General features: G+C 56.3%; 2 protein-coding genes across 3 annotated transcripts in view; one reads left to right on the forward strand and one right to left on the reverse strand.

Moving 5' to 3' along the window:
• The window catches only part of DUOX1 (dual oxidase 1), a 28,609-nt gene extending 27,257 nt beyond the window's left edge, over positions 1-1,352 (forward strand). The window contains exons 32-33 of the mRNA XM_030884532.2: positions 62-190; positions 682-1,352. Of these exons, the coding sequence (XP_030740392.1) occupies positions 62-190; positions 682-804 (252 nt within the window). The 3' untranslated portion in view covers positions 805-1,352. The remainder of the gene's footprint in view (positions 1-61; positions 191-681) is intronic.
• Positions 1,353-2,971: 1,619 nt separating this feature from the next.
• On the reverse strand, positions 2,972-23,350 carry SHF (Src homology 2 domain containing F). Of its 2 annotated transcripts, XM_045286506.1 has the most exons (7): positions 23,290-23,350; positions 13,190-13,331; positions 11,466-11,672; positions 9,851-9,991; positions 8,087-8,258; positions 7,822-7,941; positions 2,972-3,863 (listed from the first exon to the last, which is right to left on the reverse strand). In XM_045286506.1, the coding sequence occupies exons 2-7, from the start codon at positions 13,221-13,223 to the stop codon at positions 3,677-3,679; spliced, it is 861 nt and encodes a 286-aa protein (XP_045142441.1). In that variant the 5' UTR covers positions 13,224-13,331; positions 23,290-23,350; the 3' UTR covers positions 2,972-3,676. The 2 variants fall into 2 exon arrangements, with proteins under 2 accessions (XP_045142441.1, XP_004709463.1); XM_004709406.3 differs by lacking the exon at positions 9,851-9,991.
• Positions 23,351-23,356: the final 6 nt, after the last annotated feature.

Raw genomic sequence — 23,356 nt, forward strand, 5'->3', positions numbered from 1 at the left:
GACGCTGGGCCTGGCAGTACCCGACATGACGGCCCCTCCCCATCTTCTCCCCATCCCCCAGTACATCTGTGAGCGGCACTTCCAGAAGGTGCTGAACCGGAGTCTGTTCACGGGCCTGCACTCCATCACGCACTTTGGCCGCCCCCCTTTCGAGCCCTTCTTCAACTCTCTGCAGGAAGTCCACCCCCAGGTCAGCTTCCAGATACCGCTACCTTTGTCATCTGGGGCCTGCGTGAAGTTCAGGGAAGGAGTAGCCTGCTGCTGAGAACCCCTCCCCCTAGGGGTTCCATCCCTGGTGGGGGTGATGGAATGGACAGGGCTAGGCAGGCAGTACCCGGAGGGACCTGGGGCTTCTGAAGCCAGCGGTGAGCCAATGTGGCCCATAAACTCAGCTACCCTTCACCCTGAATTGAGTCAGCTTTCACCTGGACACAAAGGTAATTACCGTAAACACAGAGGCACTAGTCTCATAAATACTGCACTGGCACTCAGAGACACTGAGCTGTCTCTGGAGTATTGATTCTTAACCCTCTCCGACATACTCACCTCACACTCACTCAAACTGAGCTCCACTTAGGAATGCTCAGCGAGTGAGCCTCCCTGTGGGTTCTTGCTAGTCTTTGTAACAAAGGAGTGGAGCTATGAGCACCAACCTAGCCTCTCCAACTTCCTTCTCAACAGGTCCAGAAGATCGGGGTGTTTAGCTGCGGGCCCCCAGGCATGACCAAGAATGTGGAAAAGGCCTGTCAGCTTATCAACAAGCAGGACCGGACTCATTTCTCACACCATTACGAGAACTTCTAGGCCCACTGCCCAGCTGAGCAGAAAATTGGGTCCACACATCACCTCTGTTCCTGTTTCTGCTTGCCTGTCACCTCCTCCCAGGCTCAGATGTTTTAGCCTAGAGAAATTGGGAGTGGGGAGGGCACTGCCTGGGGCCGAGCATTTCCAGAGCTCATATTCCTTTGGGGGCAAACTGAAGCCCCATTCAGGATAAGAAACAAACTCAAAATGCTAGAGCTGTATGTGTGCAAGTGCGTGCGATGGGGCCGGAAGCTAAGAATGAAGGACGGAAGCACAGATAGATGCTGGCATCTTAGAGCCCCCTACCCCAGAACCTTGCCCTTCTTTGGGCTGCATTTTCAAAAGGGCTGGGAAATGCCATCGAGTGGAAAGAGGCTGGACCCAGAGATGACCAGAAACTTACAGTACAATTGTACTTACAGTACAATTGATCTAAGTTTTTCAGTGTGTAGTCAGGCACTAACCCAATACCCAGCTGTGTGGTTCTCACCATGCTCTCTCCTCCTGCTCCAATAGTTTCCCTCACAAATAAATCCCTTTTCTGCTCCCAGGGCTTCTTTATTCTGCCTGGGGATGAGGCGTGGCACCAGAAGCCACTTACCCAACCAGCTGACTAAAGTCAGTTGACTTTCTCTCTGTGCCTCTCATGGGGATTCACTAAATCAAGGATCCCTTCCCTGGGACTGCCTTTCTTAATGAAGGGCCTCTGGGGTGGGTAGAAAAGGGGCGGGTGGTGCTGTCGGGGAAAGGGTGCACTGGTAACCACAGGTCTGTGGTTCATATCCACCAGCCTCGATTTACAAAACCTCTGGGACCCTCTACACTAGGGTGGCTTGCTACTGAGTTGGAATTAACTGATGGCAGGGAGAAAGGAGCCCTGTGGTACAGTCCACTAACTGCTGGGACGGCTAGGTCCCAACTAGGTTGCCATTTCAAACCTACCAGTTGCCCCTTGGGAGACCGGTGAGGCTATCTGCTCCTGTAAAGATTCACAGCCTTGGAATCTTTAAAGTCACTATGAGTCAGGAGCAGCCCTGGTGTCGTCGTAGTTACACCCTGGGCTGCAATCTGAAAGGTTAGCAGTTAGAAACCACCAGCTGCTCAGCAGGAGAAAGATGGGGCTTTCTACTGTCAAGAGTTATAGTCTTGGAAAGTCAGAGGCAGTTCTACCCCATCCCTAAGACTTTGAGTCGGTATTGACTCGGTGGCAGGGAGTGATAGGTCTGAATTGACAGTGGCAGTGGTTTTCTGGTTTGGAGGTGGTTTCTGCTGAAGCTCCTGCAGGAGGGTATACACTGAGAAGGGGGGCAGTGGGTTCTGGAGGGGGCTGGATGCTCTAGAGAGGAACTGAGAGCAGGGCACAGCACCCCCAGCAGAGTTGGGCGGCTACTTCAGGAGTTTGGTTACACCCTGCTCTTCTTTGGGCAATGGGAGAGCTGGGCGCCAGGTGCCTAATGTGGGTCTTTCAGGTTGAGATGGGCTTGTTTTCCCGTTGGCAACATGGCGGGACGGTTTCCAAGCCTCTCACAAAGTAGGGCAACCCTCTAGGAGGGAATCTATGGGACCACGCCCAATTTGAGGTCATCAGTCTGTTGTTCCCATAGAATTGGAACACTGGTCGGATTACAAATCCCTGGTTTGGAGAAAACGGCCACTGGAATCCAGATTCACAAATCCTTTGATTGACTCATTAGGGATGGCGAGGGTAGCTTCTGAAACGGGCCGTCACGTGATTTCCCAGGGCAGGGGAGGAGGGGGCCCTAGCGGCCTCGGCTGGCCCCAGAGGTGGGGTCCCAGGCGGGCTGTGACCCCGAGCATGCGGCTCTCGGCGCGGCCGGCAGGGGGCGAACACGCCCGGCCGCGCAGGTCCCCAGTCCCGGGAGAACGGCCGCCAGCCCCAGCCACCCCCGCCCTCCTGCATGGGGATAAAAGACGAGCCCAGGGCCTGCGTCCGGTCCCGCCCCGCCGGCGCGCTGCTCCCCGCGTGCCAGGAACGCCGGCTTCCTGCCGCCCGGCGCGCCGCCCCTTTGTCTCGGCCGCCTCCCCTCCTCCCAGACAAATGGCGCTTGGCAGGAAACTGGGCGCGCTCTTGGGAAGACGCGCTTGCGCCGGGGCCCCGAGCGATGGGGGATGTTTTGACATCTCGTCAAAGAAAGGAACTCGTTGCTTCGAAAGTGCTTTTCACAGCCGCCGGGTGTCGGCTCGGAAGCGGATTTATAAACAGAATCTGTGCTCCCTCCCCGGGGACCGGGGGCGGCGCTGGAGGCGGAGGCGGGGGCCGTGCCTGGCGGGGCCGCCTTTGATTGCCTCTGGCCCGGGACTGCACGGGGGAACGCTCAGGCACGCGCCCTCACCCTGCTTCCCACCCTGCCACGCCATCCCCCCCACCCCCCCCAGCAGACGCGGGGGGTGGGCGCGGGCGGGGCGGAGATGGCCAGAGCGCTCAGTGTGCGCTTGCGTCCTGCGCCACCCGGCATTGACACGGGATGGAGGGGAAGACCAAGAGCAGTGGGGAGGGGGGCGTCCCCTCTGCCTTAGGGCTGTAGTGGGGTTGAAGTTGCCCCGCTTAAACTCCTCCCTTGGTTCGAGCCCTCTGCCCAGGAGGGGGGTGGGGGGGGATGGGGGTAGCCAGAATTCTCTCCACACTCAGTCACGGCCACCCCTAAGGCCACAAACCCATGGCCCTTCCCCTTTGGAATAAATTAAGGAATCTCAGCCTTCCACTGCATCCGAGGGCATGAAGGGGGAGATGGGTTTGCGAGGTCGAGGGCATGTCCACAGGAAATAACGCACAGCCCTCCGCCAGGGGTCGAGGCCCAGGTCTGTCACGGTTCGGGGTGGGCGCGGAGGGGGGTGGTGAAGCCCCACACATCTACAATGTCCGGATGGCCACGGGGTAGAGCAGCGACATGTGCTCAGCCCCCTTAATGGGCAGCTTGTGGCTGGTGTAGTGGTGCACGATTTCTGGGACGCTGCTGAAGGGCGGGCTGTTCTGGCCCAGCACATACTTGTGTTCCTTGGTCCGGGACAGCTTCATGTGCAGGAAGCCCTGGCTGCTCCTGGCAAAAGAAAAGGAGAGGCTGGTGAGTGGGCGCTCTCTGTAGCCACCCCACCCCCGCGGGCCGGCCAGTGACGCCAAGGTTTCACCCCTCACCCCTCAAAGCCGCTGAGAGTGGGCCGGGAAGGATGGTCAGAAAGCAGGGAAGAGGGGGAGGGGGCCTTTGTGAGCCGAGGGCCCTAGGTGTGCCCAGAATGTGTGTGGGCAGGTGGAACCTGGAGCAACCTGCACACCTACTGAGAGGCAGGCTCCCCTGTCCTTCAGCCTAGTGGCCACAGCTGGCTTCCCCCCACCATCCCTGAACTACCTGGGAGGACACCTGGTGGGGGGGGGTCCTGGTGATTCATGTGGAGCCACACCCTTTGTAGGAATCTTGGTGGGGAGACATGACAATTAGGCTATGCTAGGGAGCACTTAAGGATCTCCCTTGAGAATCGGATGGGGGTGGGCTGCTCAGGAAGCCCCTCAGCCCCCCTTCCCAATTCTTGGGCAGCTCAGCTGCCTCCTCCTGGGATATTCCTTCATCCTCTTGCTGTCTGGGCTTTGGGCCAAGCCCCTTTTTATCTATCCCACCCTTCAGCCTGCAATGACATCATCAGCTCTCAGACTGCAGCTCAGTCCCCCCTCCCTCCCTCAGAGAGGCCATGCTCCACTGCCTCCCCCCATCTCCCTGCTGCAGTCCAAGAAATCAACCTACGTGCCTGGCCCTGCCCACAGGCAAAGGCCCTGCTGCCCAGAGCTCCGAGTATGTGAGATAGGACCACCTCCTGTGTCCAGGCACCATCCACCTTAGAGAGGGCATGGGGGTGGGCTACCAGGAAGGCCCGTGTATGTCTCAACCACCACAGCGTGGTCTCCTGGCCTTGGGTCAAACTCATAGTCCAGAAGAAGCTGTTGTAATGGGAAATCATCTACCTGGGGGGCAAGTACAGGGCTTAGAGGCTGGTGGGGGGAGGTAGGCTTAGGACAGGGGGTTGCCTCTGCCCTGAGGTACATGTCTTGTTAGTGAGGAACCAAAATCAGGATTTGAACTCAGTTCAGTCTGATTCCCAAGAGAGATGAGGGTACCAAACCTCCTTCGCAGGACAAGGAGCTGTGTGAACCCACTTCACTAGGCTGCAAAGTGAGAAGGGTGGGAGACTGGAGAGAGGAAGAGGGGAGGAAAGGGCAGTCAAGCCCCTAGCTCCAACCTGCTTCTCCCAGGGCAGCGGGAAGTGAGGGGCGGGGGGTGGGGGTGGCATGAGCTGAAGCCTGAGTTAGACTGGTGGCTCTCTACCTGACTTTCCTGCTCTGGGTCTGGATGTAAGTGTGTTGGGGTGTGAGGCCAGCCGTACTTCTGCAGGTCTGAGATAAGGGCTGGGGCTGGCAATGAGCACGGGGGTGGGGGTGGGGGTGGCGGGGGTAAGAGCCTGAGGACAATGTGTAGACTGAGTCCTAAGTGGGTTGGAATGAGGAGGCAGTGAGTGAGTGGTCACCCTCCCCTGCCTGCCTGCCCTGCACCAAGGCCCAGGTCCAAGGCTGTGGGCAGCAATGTGGAACCTCTCCAGGGTGCTCCTCCCTTCCCACAGTTCACTGTGGGGGGACCCACCTCTCCTGAAAAACCGCACATTATCCCATATCTTCTTGGCTAAGAAGGGCAACAAGTGGTCAGTGCTCAGAGAACCCAGCCCCAATCTCTGTACAATAGGCACCCCTGGAAGGAATTATCCATGCTTCCTGACCTCCTGGGACAAAGTCCCAAGAGCCCATTAAGACGTAGTCAGAGCCTCCCAAGATTCTTCCCTGCGGACAGGGTGGGACCAGATGCACTCAGGGCCATTGGCTTGGCTTTTTGAGGAAGCTGTTTAATTACCAGTGAAAGCCCTTCCATTACACAGAGAGAAGAAACCATAATTGTATTTCAGAGAAGCCATTTATATGCAAACGAGGCTCTGGCAGACAGAAGCCTGGAGGGCTGAACAGCCTAGGCTGAAACCCACATTCAAGCCCCTCCCAGGCCTGCCTCCCCATTTTACCCCCAGGCTTAAGGCAGGGCCACCCTTAGGCTCAGCCCAGGGAACCAGGCCCTTCCTTTGCTTAGAAGACTAACCTGGCTCCACCCAGCTGGATGAGCGGCCTTTCCTAACATGACAGGGTACCTCTTTGAAATCCACTTTCAGGCTATAAAAATCAGATTGATCTTGTTTAGTGATTGCGGGTTTGGAGACGGTGTCTATGTTTTCTCTACATGGTAAATACATCTTAACTATAACATTTGAAACAATATGCATCCCCGAAGTTAGGTAAACCAAAATTTTGACAAATAAATTTTTCTTAAGTGGCCCTTTGGTTTAATAATGCTTCAGACTCCAGGAGAGTGTAAGCGCCAAAAGAAAACATTTTGGGGGGTGAGGGGGAGGTCCAGGAACTTATTTTACAGGTGGAGCAACCAGGACCCAGAGTTGTGGCTACTGTGTTGTGACTAGATGGATTCTGATTTATAATGGCAATACAGAGAGGACAGTAGGCCTGCTCAGCAGGTCTTTCCTAGGCTGTCCTCGCCACGGGAGCAGACTCTCAGACTTGTTAACTCCTGAGGAACAGCTAGTGGCTTCAAACCAAGGACCTTTCATGAGCCCCCTAATAAAATGATTAAAAAAAAAAACACCCAAAGACCTTTCTAGCTTGACCACTGACCTACCAGGGCTTCTTGAGACCCAGAATGGTTCAATGATCTGCCCAGGGTCACAGCTAGTTTTATTAAATGAATAACTTAGGACTGAGTTTCTTAATTGTATGTAGCTTGGCACTTTTCCCCATGATCTTTTTGGTGAAGTTGAATAATTACTACCCAGATGGATCAGTTAAAAAAAGAAAGAAAAACACTTCAAATGCCTTGTCCCTGGTCCATTTCCACCCATAGCAGTTGGGCTAACTGTTCGGCAGTGTCAAATTTTCATAGACCAGCCGTTTGAAGCGGTATACTAAAAAACACACACACACCTCACAGAGTTGGCTCTGACTCTGAGACCCCTACAGGATAGAGCAGAACCACTGCTATGGGTTTCTGAGACTGTAAATCTTAACAGGAGTAGGAAGCCTCATCTTTCTCCCCAGGTGATTTGGAACTGCTGAACCTGTGGGGCATAAGCCACTTTGCCACCAGGGCTCTGCCCCCAGTGAATGTGAAGAAACATGGTGGAGATGCTCCAGTACTGATGGGGGTAGGTGAATATTCACACCTCTCTAATAGGTGACCTCCCATGGGTGTAAGCTATAGCAGTCAGAACTCCAGGGTGTTCTGACTGCTACCAGCTAAAACTGGGAGTCCACGCCGGCCTGTGTCTATGTGACTACCAGGAGCAGGTAGGTGGGAAGAAAGGCCCCTGGCTCGCCATCTCTTCAAGGACTCTTTGAAATTCCTGTTAGCCACTAGCACCCAGGCCCGCGGTGCTATGTACTGTTTACTAAGCACCACGAGAAGTGCTTCCCATACATTAGCTCCTCGATAAGGAAGGAACCCCAGTGGTGGAGTGGTTAAGAGTTGGGCTGCTGTGACAGGGATGGGTGGCAGCTTGAACCCACCAGCATCTCCAAGGGAGAAAGACTGGGCTTTCTACTGTAAACAGTTACAGTCTTGGAAACCCACAGGGGGTTGCTATGAGTCAGCACTGACTCGATGGCAGTGTATTTGGTTTTGGGGGTTCTCTATAAAGAATACAGTATTAGGCCCCATTTTATAAGAAGACCAAGGTCTAGAGACATTAAAGGGATCCCAAGGTCACACAGAATCTTTCTCATGTTGTGACATCTGTCCTCCTCAATGAATTCCAAGTTCCTTGAGAGCAAGGACTGAGTGGCAGATCTTGGATCCCTAGTGTCCAAATGAGCCTGAAGAGCTCACAGGGTCTGAGACTGGTTCAGCTTAGCTGGCCACTGGGGAATGACGGGGCGCCCTCCGTCCTCCTACCCACACTCACTTGAGGGAGAGAGAGAAGTCATTCTTGCTGGTCTCGCTGTTTCGCACCAGGTAGCTGGCCTCTTTGCACAGCCGAAGCAGGTTCTCGGCATCGGTGCGGCTGATGGCCCCGTGGTACCATCTGAGGGCAAGAGGGAAGGGCATCTCTGCTGGGCCCCTTGCCACCCAGGCCCACCCATTCTGGGTCCACCCTGCAAGCGGGCAGGCCAGTGCCAAGAGGGGAAAGGGAGGCGCAGGGGAGTCCCCAGCTGGACACGGACACTCACACCTGGTTTTCCAGAGGCAGCACTGGGTCTGTCCACTCCCCCAGAGGGCTGCTGGGCTCCATGCTTAGGGGCTTGACTGACTTGGGGTTCCCTGCAGAGAGCCGGGGAGGTAGCCTCCCCTTCTCCTCCCGGCCAGGTGACAAGCAACTCTTCTCCGATCCTTCAAACTGGGCTGTGGGGGACATACCAGTCAGGGATTCTGACAACCCCCATGCTACAGTGCTACTGAATGGTCAGTACCTCATCCCCATTTCCTGTTAGCATTGAAAGGAGCCAAAGGAACATTCCAGAAGGGCAGGGCATGCTCATGGGCTTGACTTGACTCTTGGAACACAATCCTGGACCCATCCCTGGCGGGAGGGGGGCGGGGGCGGGGAAGGGAGCTTGATGCCTCCTGTGCTACCCAGCAGCTCCCAGGCCCCCGCCCCCCAAAAGGCCAGGGGAGAAGAACGACAAGGGAGACCACTGAAGCGTCTTCTCCCTCAGCAGCAGCCAACTGCCGCCTCCTAGTCCCCCACCCTCCCCCCAGCAGGGTGGCTGCAGCCTGATAATATTGTTTCTTTCTCCTCCTCAGAGTTCATTACCGTTCTCCAAATCACCCTGCCAAGCCATTCTGCAGAAATGACTTATTGATCGGAGAACAATTATCCGATTCCCCTTGGTGCCATCCTGACAGGCTATTCCTGCCCAAAGACGACAGGGGGCCTGTCCCTCCCCCAAGTCCACTGCCCACAGGCTCCCCTGCCCCTCCCGAGGAGGCCAGCAGAAGCAGCTGGCTCTGCCCTCCCTGACCAGGCACACACTCAACTCAAAGGGGACAGAGACGGCTGTCAGATTACCCAATAAGCAAGGACAGCACAGGTTTCCTTGTGCTCCCTTGCTAATCTGCTCACAATTTCCCACCATGCCAGGAGTCACGCTTTCAGGTGTGGCTCTCCAACCCTCCCACAACCCCTTCTTCCGGAACCAAAGCCTCTCTGCCTATTTACTTAGCCCGACAGGGACTGAGCACTTAGTAAGCCAGGTAAGCACGAGCTACCGGGCAAGTCATGTGAACCCTCACGACAGATTAGCACAGACGCACAAGCTAGCCCAGGCTGACCTTGCTAACTGCGTAGCTCACCCCTAACCGAGACCCTCCATCTCCTATGTTCCAAACGTCAGCTCACACTTGCAAAAGCATGCGAACATGGGTGTACACACACACACACACACACACACACACACACACACACGCGCTCAAAGACGATGAGGACTCCAGGGCTGTCTTGCTCTGAAGCCCAGACCACCAATCCACCCCTTTGCTCTGAGGAGTTCGGCACTTCCTGTGCTGGCATCACCCCCACGATGCTAAAAACCAAGCTCACTGCCATCGAGGTGATGCTGACTCATGGTGCCCCAAGAGGACAGGGTAGAACTGCCCCTGTGGGTTTCTGAGACTAACTTTCTGGGAGTGGAAACCATCCCATCTCCCTCAGAGGCTGGTGGTTTCGAACTGTTGACCTTGCAGTAGCCCTGGCACCTAACCACTGTGGCACCAGGTCTCCTGCACTGCTAAAGCTCTTCTCCAGTGAATTGGGAGTAGTGAATTTTCTGTGGGAAAGATAGCTGGGGTGTGTGCACTTTGTCTCGCCCCTCTTCCTTAGGGCCAGGGGCGATTCTGCCTGGGTCCTCCACACCCTGCCCCACCTCCAGCCCAAGCCCACCACAGGGCCTGAGGTGTCCGGCCACAACACCCTGGCTGGAAGACCCCGCAGAACCCACCGCTGCCGTCCTCCAGGTTGGGCTCAGGGAGGGGTGAGGCTGGACCGGAGATGTCCCTGTCCCCGTCGGGCAGGGAGGGGCTGCTGTCCAGCTGTCCCACGGGCGGAGGCCAAGGTAGGTCTTTGATGACCTTAATGTCAACTGGAGCCAGTAACAGGGAGGAGAGAGACAGTGACAGAGACAGAGAAAGGCAGAGGTTGAGACACCAAAACTCAGCCAGGACACAAGACAGCCTAGAAAGGAGGTGGGGCAGGGGGCAGTAGAGGGCTCTCAGAGGGCCAGGCACAGCCAGCCCTGAGCTCAGCAGGCTGGCATGTCAAACGGTGGGGGGTCAGGCAGAGAGCTGAGAGAGAGAGACAGCCCCATGCCGCCCCTTCTGTGCCCTCACCATCACCAGGGCCCAGTGGAGCCCTGAGGGAAAGAAAGGCGGGGAGCTTCCCCACTTCCCAGCACCACCCCCAGGTTCCCACAGCCTCCTGGGACCTCCAGTCTGCCCCCCCACCCTTTTCCTTCTCCCCCGCACCTTGGGCACTTGTGGGCAGTGAGAAGGGGGACGGACAGCCCCTGCTCCAGGTGGGCAGGAATACTCAAAGTGGGGACAGATGTTTTATTGAATTTTAACAATGCCCACCCCTGCTCCTAGCCCGAGCCTCGACAATTAGAACAGTGATGCCGCCCGCGGCTGCCAGGCCGCTAACGAGGCTTCCTAATGACGAGCATAGATTTTCCCATTAAGCAATCCAAACAGTATTGATTCTCCAAGGAGACTTCGGGAGATAAACGGCTCATCCTCAATCGTGTGCAGGTTACAGGAAGAAAAACGAGAAAGCTGTGGGTTTCCCGCTCTGGCTGCCAGGGTGGGTGGAGGAGGCCCGAGCCCAGAGCTGGGTCTTCTTGGCTTATGGAGAGGGGAGGCAGCCTGGGGGAGGGGGAATGAGGACTCAAGGCACTGAAGTTCTTTAACATTCCCTGAGTCCAGGGAGCCAAAGCTCTCTCTCTGTACCTGCAGCGCTCACTCCACCCCCCATCACTCAGACCACCTGGACCTCCATTGGTGAGGGTGACACTGGTGTGGCTGTGAGTGACCTGGGAAATCTCATCCTCTGTCAGCAACCAGCGGGCTTCCACGCAGCTTCCCTCTCCCCACCAGTTCCCATGCCTCACACATCCGTCCGCTCCCCCATCTCTGCTCCAGCAGACCCTACCACTGGAGACAAAGCCCTCAGATTCAGGGCTGTTATCTTAAAAGGCTACACACACACACAGCTGTTCGCATTGCTGGAAGTGTGCAAAGCCTCTTTTATTAAACACGGATATATTTAACACACATTATCGGTTTTTGCAATTTGATTGTGAAGTATCTTTATTTTAAAATAGATCTAGTCCACCCAAAAAAAGACAGAAGGGGGCCCAGGCTTTTCAGCCTCCGAGGGACAAGCCTTCCTCCTCCCCAGTGCCCCGTTCCCTGGCTGAGCACCACAGCGCCGTACCCACAGTACCGGACTCGCCACTCGGTGGGCATAGAACTCCGCTCCCCTCCCCAGGCCTGAGGTCCGGTTCGTGCACGAGCCCCAGTCTCGCTCAGGGCCCTGCCATGCCTCACCCAGGGTCTCACCTGCAAAGGCTTTGGAAATTCGTTCCTTCTTCCACTCCCACGGCTGGTCGTACTCCTCAGGGGGCCTCTCATCATCCTCTGGCAGGCGGGACTCCCAGGGCCAGGGGGCCCCCTCCCCCTCTGGGGTGGCCCCCTCCTCCTCTGGTTCGTAGGGTGTGTCGTACAGAGGCAGGGGCTGAGCAGCCGTCTCCTTGGAGCCCCGGATCTCTGCGGGGCAAAAGGCGGGAAGGGCAAGCTGGGAGCTCGCCCTAGCACGGTGGCTGCCGGAGTGCACTCTTCTGGCAGCTCTGCCAGCAGGGAGCCGAGCCTCAGTCAGTCAGGGGAGATGCCGCGGGCTGTGCAGAAGGTCCAGCAGCCACATGTCGCCAGGCCTGACCCCAGACACAGCTGGGGTTCTGAGAGAGGATCCAAGGGACACAGGGACAGTTAGAGGCCGGGAAGACGGGGGAGGGGGTGTGGAGCAGGCTTCTGCATTGCCCAGTATGAGTTGTGGAGTGGAATCATACACATTTAGGACGCTGAGGCAGGGCTTGGTCCATTTCCTCCTTGCTGCCATCAGAAAGCCGCTCAGACGCTGTTCGCTACCCTGCCCTTGAAACTCCCCTTTGATGAATTACTTACATGGACTGCCCTCTTCTCGAATCACCCCCAAGTGGTCTCTCTCTGGATCCGTTCTTGACCTCTGTTCCTCAAGGCCAAGATCTTATTCCTGTCCTTCCGCCTCTACTCCTTGAACTACTTGCCCAGGCTCATGGCTTGCATCAATCTTTCTAGCCAAATGCATCCAAGGTATTTCACTCTGACATCATGCAGTCTTCCTCTCCCGAAACCTACTGATTCTCTTCCTGGGGACTCCCAACACAAATCTAATAAAAGCCGTGGGCCTGCTCCCCGGGCAAATGTGCCCTGAACGTTTCACATACCATTCTGGGGTATGTATGCATAGACCTCGTAGGACCCACGGCCCAGTGCCTCCAGTGGGGTAGCCACCCTGTGGGATCTCTCCACTGTTTTCCTTGGGCTCGGCCTGCTGTCATTCTTCAAATGCCATCTGTGTGTTGACAGAACCTGACGACTGTCGCCCTCAATGCCACATCTCCAGATTACTGCTGGGGGCAACCTCCATTCCACGCTGCTAACTGCTCTCTGGGCCCCCTCGCCCACCTCTTCCAAGAGGAAGAACAGCTGATCTGGTCAGCCAGTGGGTGCTCACGCTCTTTCGCAGATTGACCGCCCCACACAGAGAAACCATTCTGGCTCTTTCTCCTCCATGAATCGAGTGGCCTGCCCCCCACCCCCCACCCCTGGGTCCTGTAGTTGGTCCACATTGTCCCACTCTGACAGCACATTGTTTCAAACACACTACCTAGCTCGAAGCTAGGGATTTTCTTTTGGGATCTCACGCACACATACATACACACACATACACCCTAAACCCCACCCCACACCTCCAAGTCCCTACAGCTATCTTGCCCTTCCCAATTCATCCCCCAAATGATATCTGACCCTTTGTAGGGTGGCCTGCCCTGCTGACTTGGATCTTGGACGCCACAAGTCACACAGCTCCTGGAAGGCAGTGGCTCCCCTCCCCACGGGCACAAGGAAGTCTTTCTCCACATCTGCCAGAAACTCGGGGTCAAGGAATCAGTCCTTCGATGTGCGAGTCCGAGCTGGCTCTGCAGACTTCGAGCCTCAGCGAGGACCTCCCTGGCTCCTTCACTCACCAGCCATCATCTTCTGGGCTTCGTACGGTTCCATGTAGCCATCATTTTCGGGAACCTTCTCTGGTGCTCCGGAGGGTCCTGCTGGACCTTCACCAGTCTCCTGCACGTCAAACGGGTCTGCATAGTCTTCTAGGATCGCCAGCTGTGGGTTCGGAGTGGAGAGAGGAGGCGTCAGGCATCTGAGAGGTCACTCTGCTCCCCCTGGGTAAGTTGCTCAGGGGGAGGCTTGCTTATGTGGACAGGCCAGTCTCAGTCTGCCTGGGGTCACGCTGGCTCTTCCTTTGCAGGGATTTCCCCTTTACCAGGTTGCCTTTCTGTGAACTGTATTGCCTCTGGGCTTTCCCCTAGACCAATGGTTCTCAACCTGTGGGTCTCGAGCCCTTTGGGGGTTGAACAACCCTTTCACAGGAGCCGCCCAATTCAGAACTGTAGCAAAATGACAGTTATGAAGTAGCAACAAAAATAATGTTATGATTGAGGGTCACCACCACATGAGGAACTGTGTGAAAGGGTGATGGCATGAGGAAGGTGGAGAACCACTGCCCTGGACTAAATGGCCAGGGTGAAGCCACTGGGATTCATGGCGGCCGTGGTCATGGTTCGCTAAGAGCCTACAGCAGGTGGTTCTGCGGAGGGAATGAAGTCACTCGGAGACCTGGTTACAAAGATTCTGGAAGAGTTCAATGAGCAAGCAGGAAATGAGGTAACCCAAGGATCGGCCCACCCCCTGCCTACCGGCATTACCCCAGATGCTGATCAAGGAAGGAAAGACCGAACCCACTGTGCCAGTTCTGCTGACGACCCTCCCAGCATCCCTGTCAAACAGGTGGGATTATCCCCACTCGGAGGAAATGGAGTCTTCCAGAATAACAACCCTAAGCCCATGCAACGTGAGTGAAGGCGCCAGCATCGAAACCCTGTGGGCAAAGTGTTGCTGCTGCCAGTGGGCATGTTGGCTGTCCTGGGAGATAGAAGCCTAGTGAGACAGATAGCCCTGCGGACAGACAGGACTTGGGCTCTGTGGAAATCCCCTTGACTAAGAGGACTGGGCCCGGAACAGCCGCGCCTTGGACCTCCACTTCCCACGCAGCCCCTCTCTCCCACACAGATGGCTCCTGGCCACCCTCCGTCCCAGCTCCCAGTCGTCTGAGCAAACCGCAAGCTGCACACCCTGGAGAGGAGTGCATGGTGCTCCGGGCAGGTGGGTGGGCAGGGTGCAGGTGAGGACAATGGTCTCTTTCTCCAGGCTCCCTCCTAGGGGGTGGGGGAGGGGGGGGCCCCCCCGCTGCTGAGGTGAGGATGGAGCCCAGCCCACCCTGTCTGCCCAGGCCTTGAGAGCACCGGGCTGACAGGCGGTGACAGGTGCTGGTTCCCGGGCCTGCAGCATGACGAGCCCACACCCTTGCCTTTCTCTAAACTTCAGCCAAGGCCACGGCCCTGGGCAGGATGGGCACCATGGGAGCCCATGGGCTGGGAGGAGTCACTGTGGGGTGACTGCCTTGCCTTTGACTACAGGATCTGGGAGCCAGGGACCCGCCAGCCCCCAGCAAGGCAGAGATGGAAAAAGAACCCCCCTCCCCACCTTTGAGCCTGCCCCCGCCCCTTCCCTGCTTCTGCGACCACCATTCCCCACCCTGTAAACGGCCACTACCACCAGGACACCCATGAGCCTGAACGTTCCGGGTCATTTTGTCTCTGCACTCCAACAAGCACCTTGGCTCACGGTGGGAACTTGAAAAAGACTTCTTACCACATCACCCAGGAGAAGAGCCAAGCCCCGGCCTGCTAACCACAAAGCTGACAGTTCAAACCCACCTAGCAGCTTCCTGGGGGCAACACTTGGTAAGTGGCCTACCTGGGGTGGCCCTACGTCAGGTTTGACTGGATAGCACCCAAGACCATAGGGTCCACTTCCCTCTCCTTGGAGGCCTCGTCCTCATACTTCCTGAAAGTCGAGAAAAGGAAGCCCCCGCCAAACTGCTCCCTCCCCGGCCACCTGGCACCCACACCCTCACCCACTCAGCCAAGAGGCCCATGAAAGCAGCCTGTCGTTAACTGTCGGCCCGGCCTGGCTCTCAGCACAGGGCTGCTCACCAACAGTAACTGAGCTCACGGACAAACAGTCCTTAAGCCTTGCAGTGGGCTCTCTTGTGCCTTGAGGAAAAAGCCCACAGTTAAAAGGATTTCAAAAATCCCATTTTCCTCTCTACCCACCCTGGCTCACTCTGTATTTGGAAAGCACTTTGTTTTCACCTCACCGCCGCTCCCTTGGCCTGGAGCACACCCCCTGCCTTCTGGACAGGCAAGCATGTAGTGATTCTCATCGGGTTCTTTCGACAGTCTTTCTGCCCCCACACCAGCTCCAGTTAGGCGCCACCCTGCTGAGTTGTACACACTGGAGGGAAGTTGTGTTACCGACACAATATCCATCCTAAGGGTCAAAACCCCCCAAATCAAACTCACCGCCATCAAGTCAATTCTGACTCCCACCAACCCCCGAAGAGAACAGAACTGCCCCGAGGGATCTGTATGGGTGCACAGAGCCTCATCTTTCTCCCACGGAGCGGCTGCTGGGTTTGAACTGCTGACTTTGTGATTAGCTTCCCAACGCGTAACCCATGACACCACCAGGACTGCTAGCCTGAGGGCAGGACCCATGGTTGCTGACAGCAAGTCAATTCCGATGCATAGTGGCCCTTTACGACGGAGTAAAACACTAACTGCCCCTTTTGCTTTCTGAGACAGGGGCAAACAGTCTCTCCCTGTCCCAGAGAAGCAGTGGTTCCCAGCCTTCCTAATGCCGTGACCCTTTCATACAGTTCCTCGTGTTGTGGTGACCCCCAACCATAACATTATTTTCGTTACTACTTTATCACTGTCATTTTGCTACTGTTCTGAATTGGGCGACCCTGTGAATGGGTCGTTTGACCCTCAAAGGGGTCTTGACCCACAAGTTGAGAACCACTGATTTGTGGTTAGCGGTCCGAAACTCTCGGTAAATACGTGTTAAAGCAGGTCATATAAAACGGGGAGGAGGTGTGAATCCTGGGTGGGATGCCAGACCATACAGGAGGACAGCTTTCTAAGCGAGCCTCTGTCTCCAGGGGCGACTGTGGGAGCAGAGCCGCTGGCCCAAGTCCCCAAGCCCAGCCCCACACCCCACTCCACAGAGCCTCTCCAGCCCCGCTCTCAAAGCTCAGTCAGCACTACTAGAATGACAAGCGTCCCTGCCCAGCAGTGCTGGGCCTGTGCCCAGACTCTCAGCCCCTCCTAGGTCAGCATGGGCTTCCTCAGCCCCAACCGGTAGTGCCGGTGGGCGCACAGGTGGCAGCTCTGTGGACAACTCAAAGGCTCCTCTGTTCCACTCCTGGCTCCACACCCTGTTCCAGGATGTCCCAATCCCACTCTCTGGACTGAGGCGCCCAGAGGAGCCGCCCACAGGCTGGGAGCTGGGAGCAGTGGCGCCAGCTGGGGAGACTGACAGGGTGGACACTCACTGGGGCTTTCAGGCCAATCGAGGAGGAGGTGGTGATGAGGTGTCCCTCTATGTTCTGACACCTTTGACTTATTATCATTGGCTGTTTTGCTTACGGTCTGCCCCTCACTGCCATACCCCACGTCCATCATAGGACCTGGCCTATAGTAGATGCTCGGTGTATTTATTGGATGCAGGAAAAGGCCTTTTTCTCCCCATAACCTCCATCCTCTGGATCAACAGAGCTCAGATCCTTTTACACTCTGCCCTGGGAGCCGCAAGGGCCTGAGGAGCCGGCTCTGGGGTGATTTACATTTGAATAGTGATCAAAGTCTCTTGTGCTCCAGGGCAGAAAGGATGAACTGGCAGCCAAGGGCCTTCAGGGAAGGCACCAAAACCCAGGGCTGCTATTTAGGCTCAGCGTCTGGTAGAGCATTAATGCCCCAGGGACACTTCCAGGCGCCGGGCGAGTCAAGTGGAGAGTCTGGGGAAAAAGCCCGGAACCAGATGGGCTGACAGTGGCTACAGCGAGGGGCTCAAACATCACAGCACGGCTGTGGCGCAGGACCAGGCAGGGAGGTCGCTATGAGTGAATGGCACCAAACAACAGATTCCCCCTGCCAACCAGATGCCCCTCCTGCATGAGGTACAGCAGGGCACCTCCAGAACCCAGCTCTCCCATGTGTTCCAGTTAGTCTGTGCCCTTCCCAAAGCAGCTGCCATACTTGGAATACCACCCCCACCCCCACCCCAACCCACACACAACACACACACACACATATACACATACAACCCGCCCCTGAGCCTGAAATAGGAGGCTGGGCCATGAGACAGACACAGAAGTGGGGGCTGAGCTCCCTGACTGGACTCAGAGGAGGCACACCACTGCAGGATGCTGGTTCTGCAAGTCCTCTCCCCTTCCCTCCACTTCCTGAGTTCACAATTAAGGTCTCCAAGCCTTTGTCTTTTCCTCTGTAGAACGGGGATGATAATAGTACCTATCTCACTTAAAAAAAAAAAATCTCTGCCATCGAGTCGATTCTGATGCGTAGTGACCCTATAGTAAGGGTAGAACTGCCCACATGGGTTCCTGAGACTAACTCTTTGTGGGAGTAGAAAGACTGGTGGTTTAGAACCGCTGACCTTCCAGCTAGCAGCCCAACACATTACCATGTCCTCAGGGCTCCTACCTACCTCATAGGAGCGCATAAGCTCATAGGAGCTGTCCCCTGGTGGGACAGTGAGTTAAGCATTAGCCTACTAACTGCAATGTCTCTGGCTTCAATCCACCTACCACTGGGAGGCAGAAAGATGGGGCTGTCAGCTCACGTAAAAACTGACAGTCTTGGAAACCTGGTGGGGCAGTTCTGTGTGGTCCTGTGAAGTGGATCTGCGTTGGAATGGACGCAATGGCAGCGATTTCTTTTTTGTTTTGCTTTGCTTTTGATGTGGGCATAGAACAGCTCTCAGCCCAAAGCCTGACACAGAGTCGGTGCTCAGGAAATGTTCACTGTCACTGCCATGGAGTCAATTCTGACTCACAGTGCACGTCTCTAGGCCTGCGTTCAACTGTCCCTGTGGGTTTCCGAGACTCTAGGAATTCTTTCTTTCGCCCCAGGAGCAGCAGGTGGTCGCAACGGTTGGCCCTGCAGGTATCAGCCCAGGGCGTGGGGCCTGCAACCACTAACCAACCCAGCAGGGCTGCTCAATAAACGCAGCTCACATGGTGACCATCACTGAAATTCAGGCACTGCGGCCTCAGAGTGCAGGAGCCTGCCCAGGGCACACTGCCTGTCACCTTGGCACTCCTGAATCTCAGATTTTCCCAGTATCTGGGCAAGGCAGCAACTCTCTCCTCTACTTGTAAATTCAAAATACATACTATTTACCTTCTCCACGATCAAACTTTCCGCGCCCGCAGGTCCCACTTACTGGAATGCCCTGCTTCTGTTTTATGTGCCTGGGAAACCCGTTCACACGAACTCAATCTGTTATGACCCCCCTTTAAATGACAAAAGTCATGCTGTGCTCACAAAGCATTCAAGTCACACCCTGGCGTCCCCTGCCCTTTCTAAGGCAGTCTGTGGCCACCTTCACCTGTGGATCGGGTGGCAAGTACTGGCTTTCTCTGCATTCAGTCCTGGTGAACGCAGCTCGTAACACACACCAGGTCCCTCATCCAGGGTCCTCCTCCCCTTCTTTCTCAGCAAAGACCCCTCCTCTCTGCTGGGCATGGGTGACAGGTGGCTGAGGCCCCCCTAGCGTGGCGGTTCCTGGACCCTGGTTCTGCTACTTAATAGCTGTGAGACCACACAAACATGACTGAACATTCCCGGAACATTAGTTTCTTCACACAAGCTGAGGATAGTTATAGAATCCTCTCCCCAGGGTTGCTGCAAAGACCAGCTAGTCTAATACTGGCCTCGGAGGTGGGGTGAGTGGGGATGGGTAGGGGTGAGGGGAGGGGGCTTCTAAAAGCTCATGGAAAAATAAGAGCGAAAAGATAATGACATTTTCCCAATGAACTTTTTTGGAGTCCTCTGGTTCATGTCTGCTGCTTCAACATAGGTGCAGGCACCACGTAGGTGCTCAGTAAATGCCAGCTCTTATATTATGGAAGATGAAAATGCTGATATCCTGGGTGCTTTAGGACCTCACAGGGATGGATGCCGAACAAGCTCCATGAGAGAAAGGTGCCTCCGCAGAGCTGGGAAGCCCTTAAGGGATGGGGTACCAGGCTCTGAGGCACTCACAGACTGACTACAGGCAGGGTTTGGGGGGGGGTCCCTCCTCTGTTTTCAGTACTGTCTCTGGGGTTCTATGGTGAGGGTCTATGGCTGCAGGAAGCCCTCTCAGCGCCAGGTGCTGGCCAGGATTGGCTCAGTCCAACCAGCCCCTTCCATTTAGATGCCACAAGACTCCCCAGCTGTTCCGTGCCCCCAGTAAGCAGGAGACCAGGTGCCGCAGTGCGACTGGGCAGAGCTGGGCGGCGTGGACAGGCCTGTCACATAACCCTAGGCCTCTGCCATTCTCAAAGCACAGCTCCCGAGGCCACAGGAGGGCCAGGGAAGATGTCTCTCTGCCTCAGAGGTCTAAGCAGTCCATTGAAGAACCCAGACCTGGACCCTTCCCTTTCCCAGGACTTCCTCCTCCAACTCCAAAGAGCAGACCGCAGCAGGAAAAGTGACCTGAAGCAAAATTAAAACGCACAAACTAAAAATGCCAAGGACTGAGCCTGCCCACAGAGTGCAGCCCTTTCAGCTCCCGGGTGGAAGTCAGGCAATTCCACAACAAATATACAATGAGCGCAGGCTAAGGGAAGGTCCTACTTCCGACCTCCTGGCCCCAGGGCAGACACAGCCAGTCTATTTTAGGGTCCCTATGTCCTCACTTGACTCTCTCTACTCTGTCCACTCACATCCAGGTTTAGGCCTGGTGGCGGGGAGGGGGATCCAAGCCCTTGGTGATATGTATATGCATGTCTCTATCCTGAAGAAAGTTCTTAATATTCTGGGGCCTGCAAACCACCATAAGAATCTTTCCAGAAAAATACTTACACATTCAAATACCTGCATAGAGTATCTGAAGATTCACAAACCCGAGGAGCACACCCCCATCCCACCCCCATGTACTGAGCACAGGAGTCTTGGTTTCACTATTGGGCAGCTGGCTGTCCTTGTCCACATCCACAACCCTCCCCCACCCACCAACACACACACACACACACACACACACACACACACGCCCATCTTGGCATGATGCAGGCAAAGGACATACTATACAGATGGTCAAAGGCAGTCTGGAGCCTCATCCAATCAGGGCCCCTTCCTCATACCCACGCTCTCCCCCGATTAGATCAGATTTCACCCCAATCTGGGGCTGAGACACAGGAGCAAAAGCAAGGAAAGGCCCACTTCTCTAGCCCCTTTGCTAGAGTGTGGCCTGGAGGCTGGACAAGGGCCCAGCCCCACCAAGGAGTGCTTCCTGCAACCAGATGGCAAGGCCCATGCTTGCTCCTTGCAGGGCACGGCTCCTGCTGCTCCCACACCTGCCCTGCCTGGCCTGCCCAGATGGCTACCCTTGCACCCCTGCCAGCTGCAGGAGTGGTTTTCAGGGTGGGCTGAAGGCCAGAACCCTGGGTGAGGAGCAGGCTTAGTGGATGGTCCTGGGCGGTCAGTGGCTGGCATAGTGGAAGGGCTCTCTGGGCATCTTCTCATTCAGTCCAGGCCTCTTTTCTCTTCTACCCCCACCCCCATCTCTGGCTCCTCATGGAAACGTTTTCCACCACTTCATCGCACCTCACGACTCAGCCCATCTCAGAGGGTTCTGACCCACCAGCACCTGCCACTGGGCTCCAGGAGAAAAAGAAAAGCAGGCTAGAGCAAGGTTCCCCCAGTCCCCATCTCACCTCTGGAGACCCAGAGCAAAGAGGCCCTACAGAGTTGACCTGAGGGAAGAAGACAGCCTCAGAGTGTGGAAACAGTAGTTTAGCAGGGGTCTCGGGGCGGGGACCAGCCTTACTGCCTAAGGGCACCTTCCCTGAGTGGGCTTTCCAGGAATGTACCTCTCAGTCGGCCCAGGGATGCCTGGCCACACTAGGTTTAGGGTAAAAGGGGTTCAGGCATCTTGTCTGAGCTTTTCCCTGGAGAAGGCTCTGAGACACCCTCCCCCCCCCAACTCTGCTCTAACAGGGCAGGGGAGCTGCTTCCTGAATGGTGGGAGGCCCCAGGTCCTGGCCCTAGGCCAGCTGAGGTGGCATCGACTCAGGTTCTTTTCATCACACCCACTAAAGAAATCACCGATTGTGTGGCTCCTGGGAGATCCTGCTGGATTTCATTCCTGCCCCTGCGCTAACAAAGGAGTCAGACATCAGGCCACCGAGGTCTGAAGAGCTCACAGATCAGAGCCAGCCCAGGCAGAGGCATGAACGCCCTCAGTGAGAAGCAGCTGTAGGTCTCCTCAGGATCTGTGTGGGTGCAGCTCCGTCCTTGGGGATCTCTTTAGGGAAAATGTGCAGGGGGAGGGGGTCCCTAAGAGAGTCCCTGTCCCTCAGCTGCCCTGGCCATGGACCGTCACTGCTCAGGACATATTTATGCACCTCTGTATGCAAGCATCCATCAGGCACCTGAGAGATGCAGACAGGAGGAGGACATGGGCCTTGTCTTGGAGAAGCCCACAGCATGTGTGCTCCCAGCCTGCTGGGTTCGTGCAAGACCCTGCAGGGAAGAGGAGGAGGCCAAGGGCCATGTGCCAGCAGGCAGTGGTCAGTGGGGAGGAGACTAGCTGATCAAGGGTATGATCGAGGCCTAGCACGCCATCTAGCTCAGTCCCACTACCAGCAGCACTCAACAAATGGCATGATTAGGTTGGAGGGGAGCCTAAGGTTGGGAAGAATGCAGAGCCCTGAGAAATGCCCCCTTTGAGCCTTCTGCAGGCAAAGATCTCGGGCTGGATGGACAGCTATGCCCCATGGCAGAAGCCCAGGGAAACATAGTAATCCACATTCCTGAGGCTTCAGCTCTGACCCTGACACCTCTCTCTCATCCAGGAAGTCTGGCAGAACTGTGTTTTCTGGCTGAAAGCTTCAACCCAGGAGCCAATGAATTCGGACAGCAACTTTGCTCTTCAACCACATGAAACCCTGGTGAGCGGATCTCCTGGGGTAAGTGGAAAGGGGCATGAGGACCTGAGCTGCTCAAAGTCAGATGCACAGAAGTTAGGGCTGGAGAGACCTCGGGATAGGGAGCAGCTTTCGAGAGAGGTAAGGCCAGTCTGGGGGCAGGTCATGGGGGCTGGCTTCTGGTCTGGGGCCTCCGAGGCACTGTGGGGAACAATGCATGCCCCCCACCCCACCCTCTTTAGCCCAATGCCTGCAGATTCAGAATGGACCCTGGGAAGGGAGACCAGGAGAGGAGAGGAGTTACATCAGTTACTTAACTCCACCTGGGCAACAGGTCCTGCATACTGGCTGGCCCCACACCTGGGGTGGGGGTGGGGGGAAACAATGGAAGGGGAGTGGGCGTGGGGATGGGTCTGCCACAGCCCCAGTGGTCAGCATCTGTGTGAGCAGCTGCAGACCGACCGAGCGGGCCTCTTGAATCAGAACCACGGTCCCACTGGGTAAAGCAAGGGCCAGCGGCGAAACCCCGCCTTCAGCTCCTTCCTGGGGGCGTCAGCACCTGTAAGGATGCTTGGGCTCCAGATGAACCTGGAGCAGTGCGCTGGCTTTGCCCTGAGGGGGAGGGGTCAGAGATCAAAGGGCGTTCAGCTAATGCTCCCAGGAGCCACAAACTAGGGGAGGGGGGAGGGGGCGGTAAGCCTCGGATTCCCGTTAGAGAAAGGCTGGCAGATCCGGCTCCCACTGAGCGGCGAAGAGAGGGCCGCCAGTCCCAGGGCTCGGTTAAGGGGCGGCCAGAGCAGAGTTTGGGACTCCATTAGCCGGATGGGAATCTGAACAAAGGTGGGTGACTGCTCAGAGACCCGGGGTCAGGGACTCGGCTGGCGTCCGTCAGGAGCCGTGACACCTAGCGGTCCAGCCTCGGCCGGGCCACCTTTGTCCCTCTCGACACCCCTCGACCTCTGACCACCTCCCCTCCAGGCCACCCTCGCCTAGGATGGCACTCACCCTGTCGCTGCAACTGGGGGGTCCGGAGGTGCGCTCGTCGGGAGGCGGCGCTGGGGGCCCCGGAGTC

This window comes from Echinops telfairi, unplaced genomic scaffold (assembly GCF_000313985.2).
Source record: "Echinops telfairi isolate 266 unplaced genomic scaffold, ASM31398v2 ScPeMD7_8;HRSCAF=38, whole genome shotgun sequence".
Taxonomy (NCBI): domain Eukaryota; kingdom Metazoa; phylum Chordata; class Mammalia; order Afrosoricida; family Tenrecidae; genus Echinops; species Echinops telfairi.

Bases quoted from the DNA above. Each gene is read 5' to 3' on its own strand.
- SHF (XM_045286506.1), bottom strand. From the start codon at position 13,223: ATGGAACCGTACGAAGCCCAGAAGATGATGGCTG. The intron at 11,673-13,189 runs GTGAGTGAAGGA...TTTGCCCCGCAG, and splicing joins AGCCCAGAAGATGATGGCTG to AGATCCGGGGCTCCAAGGAG. The intron at 8,259-9,850 runs GTGGGTTCTGCG...TGTCCCCCACAG, and splicing joins CAACCTGGAGGACGGCAGCG to CCCAGTTTGAAGGATCGGAG.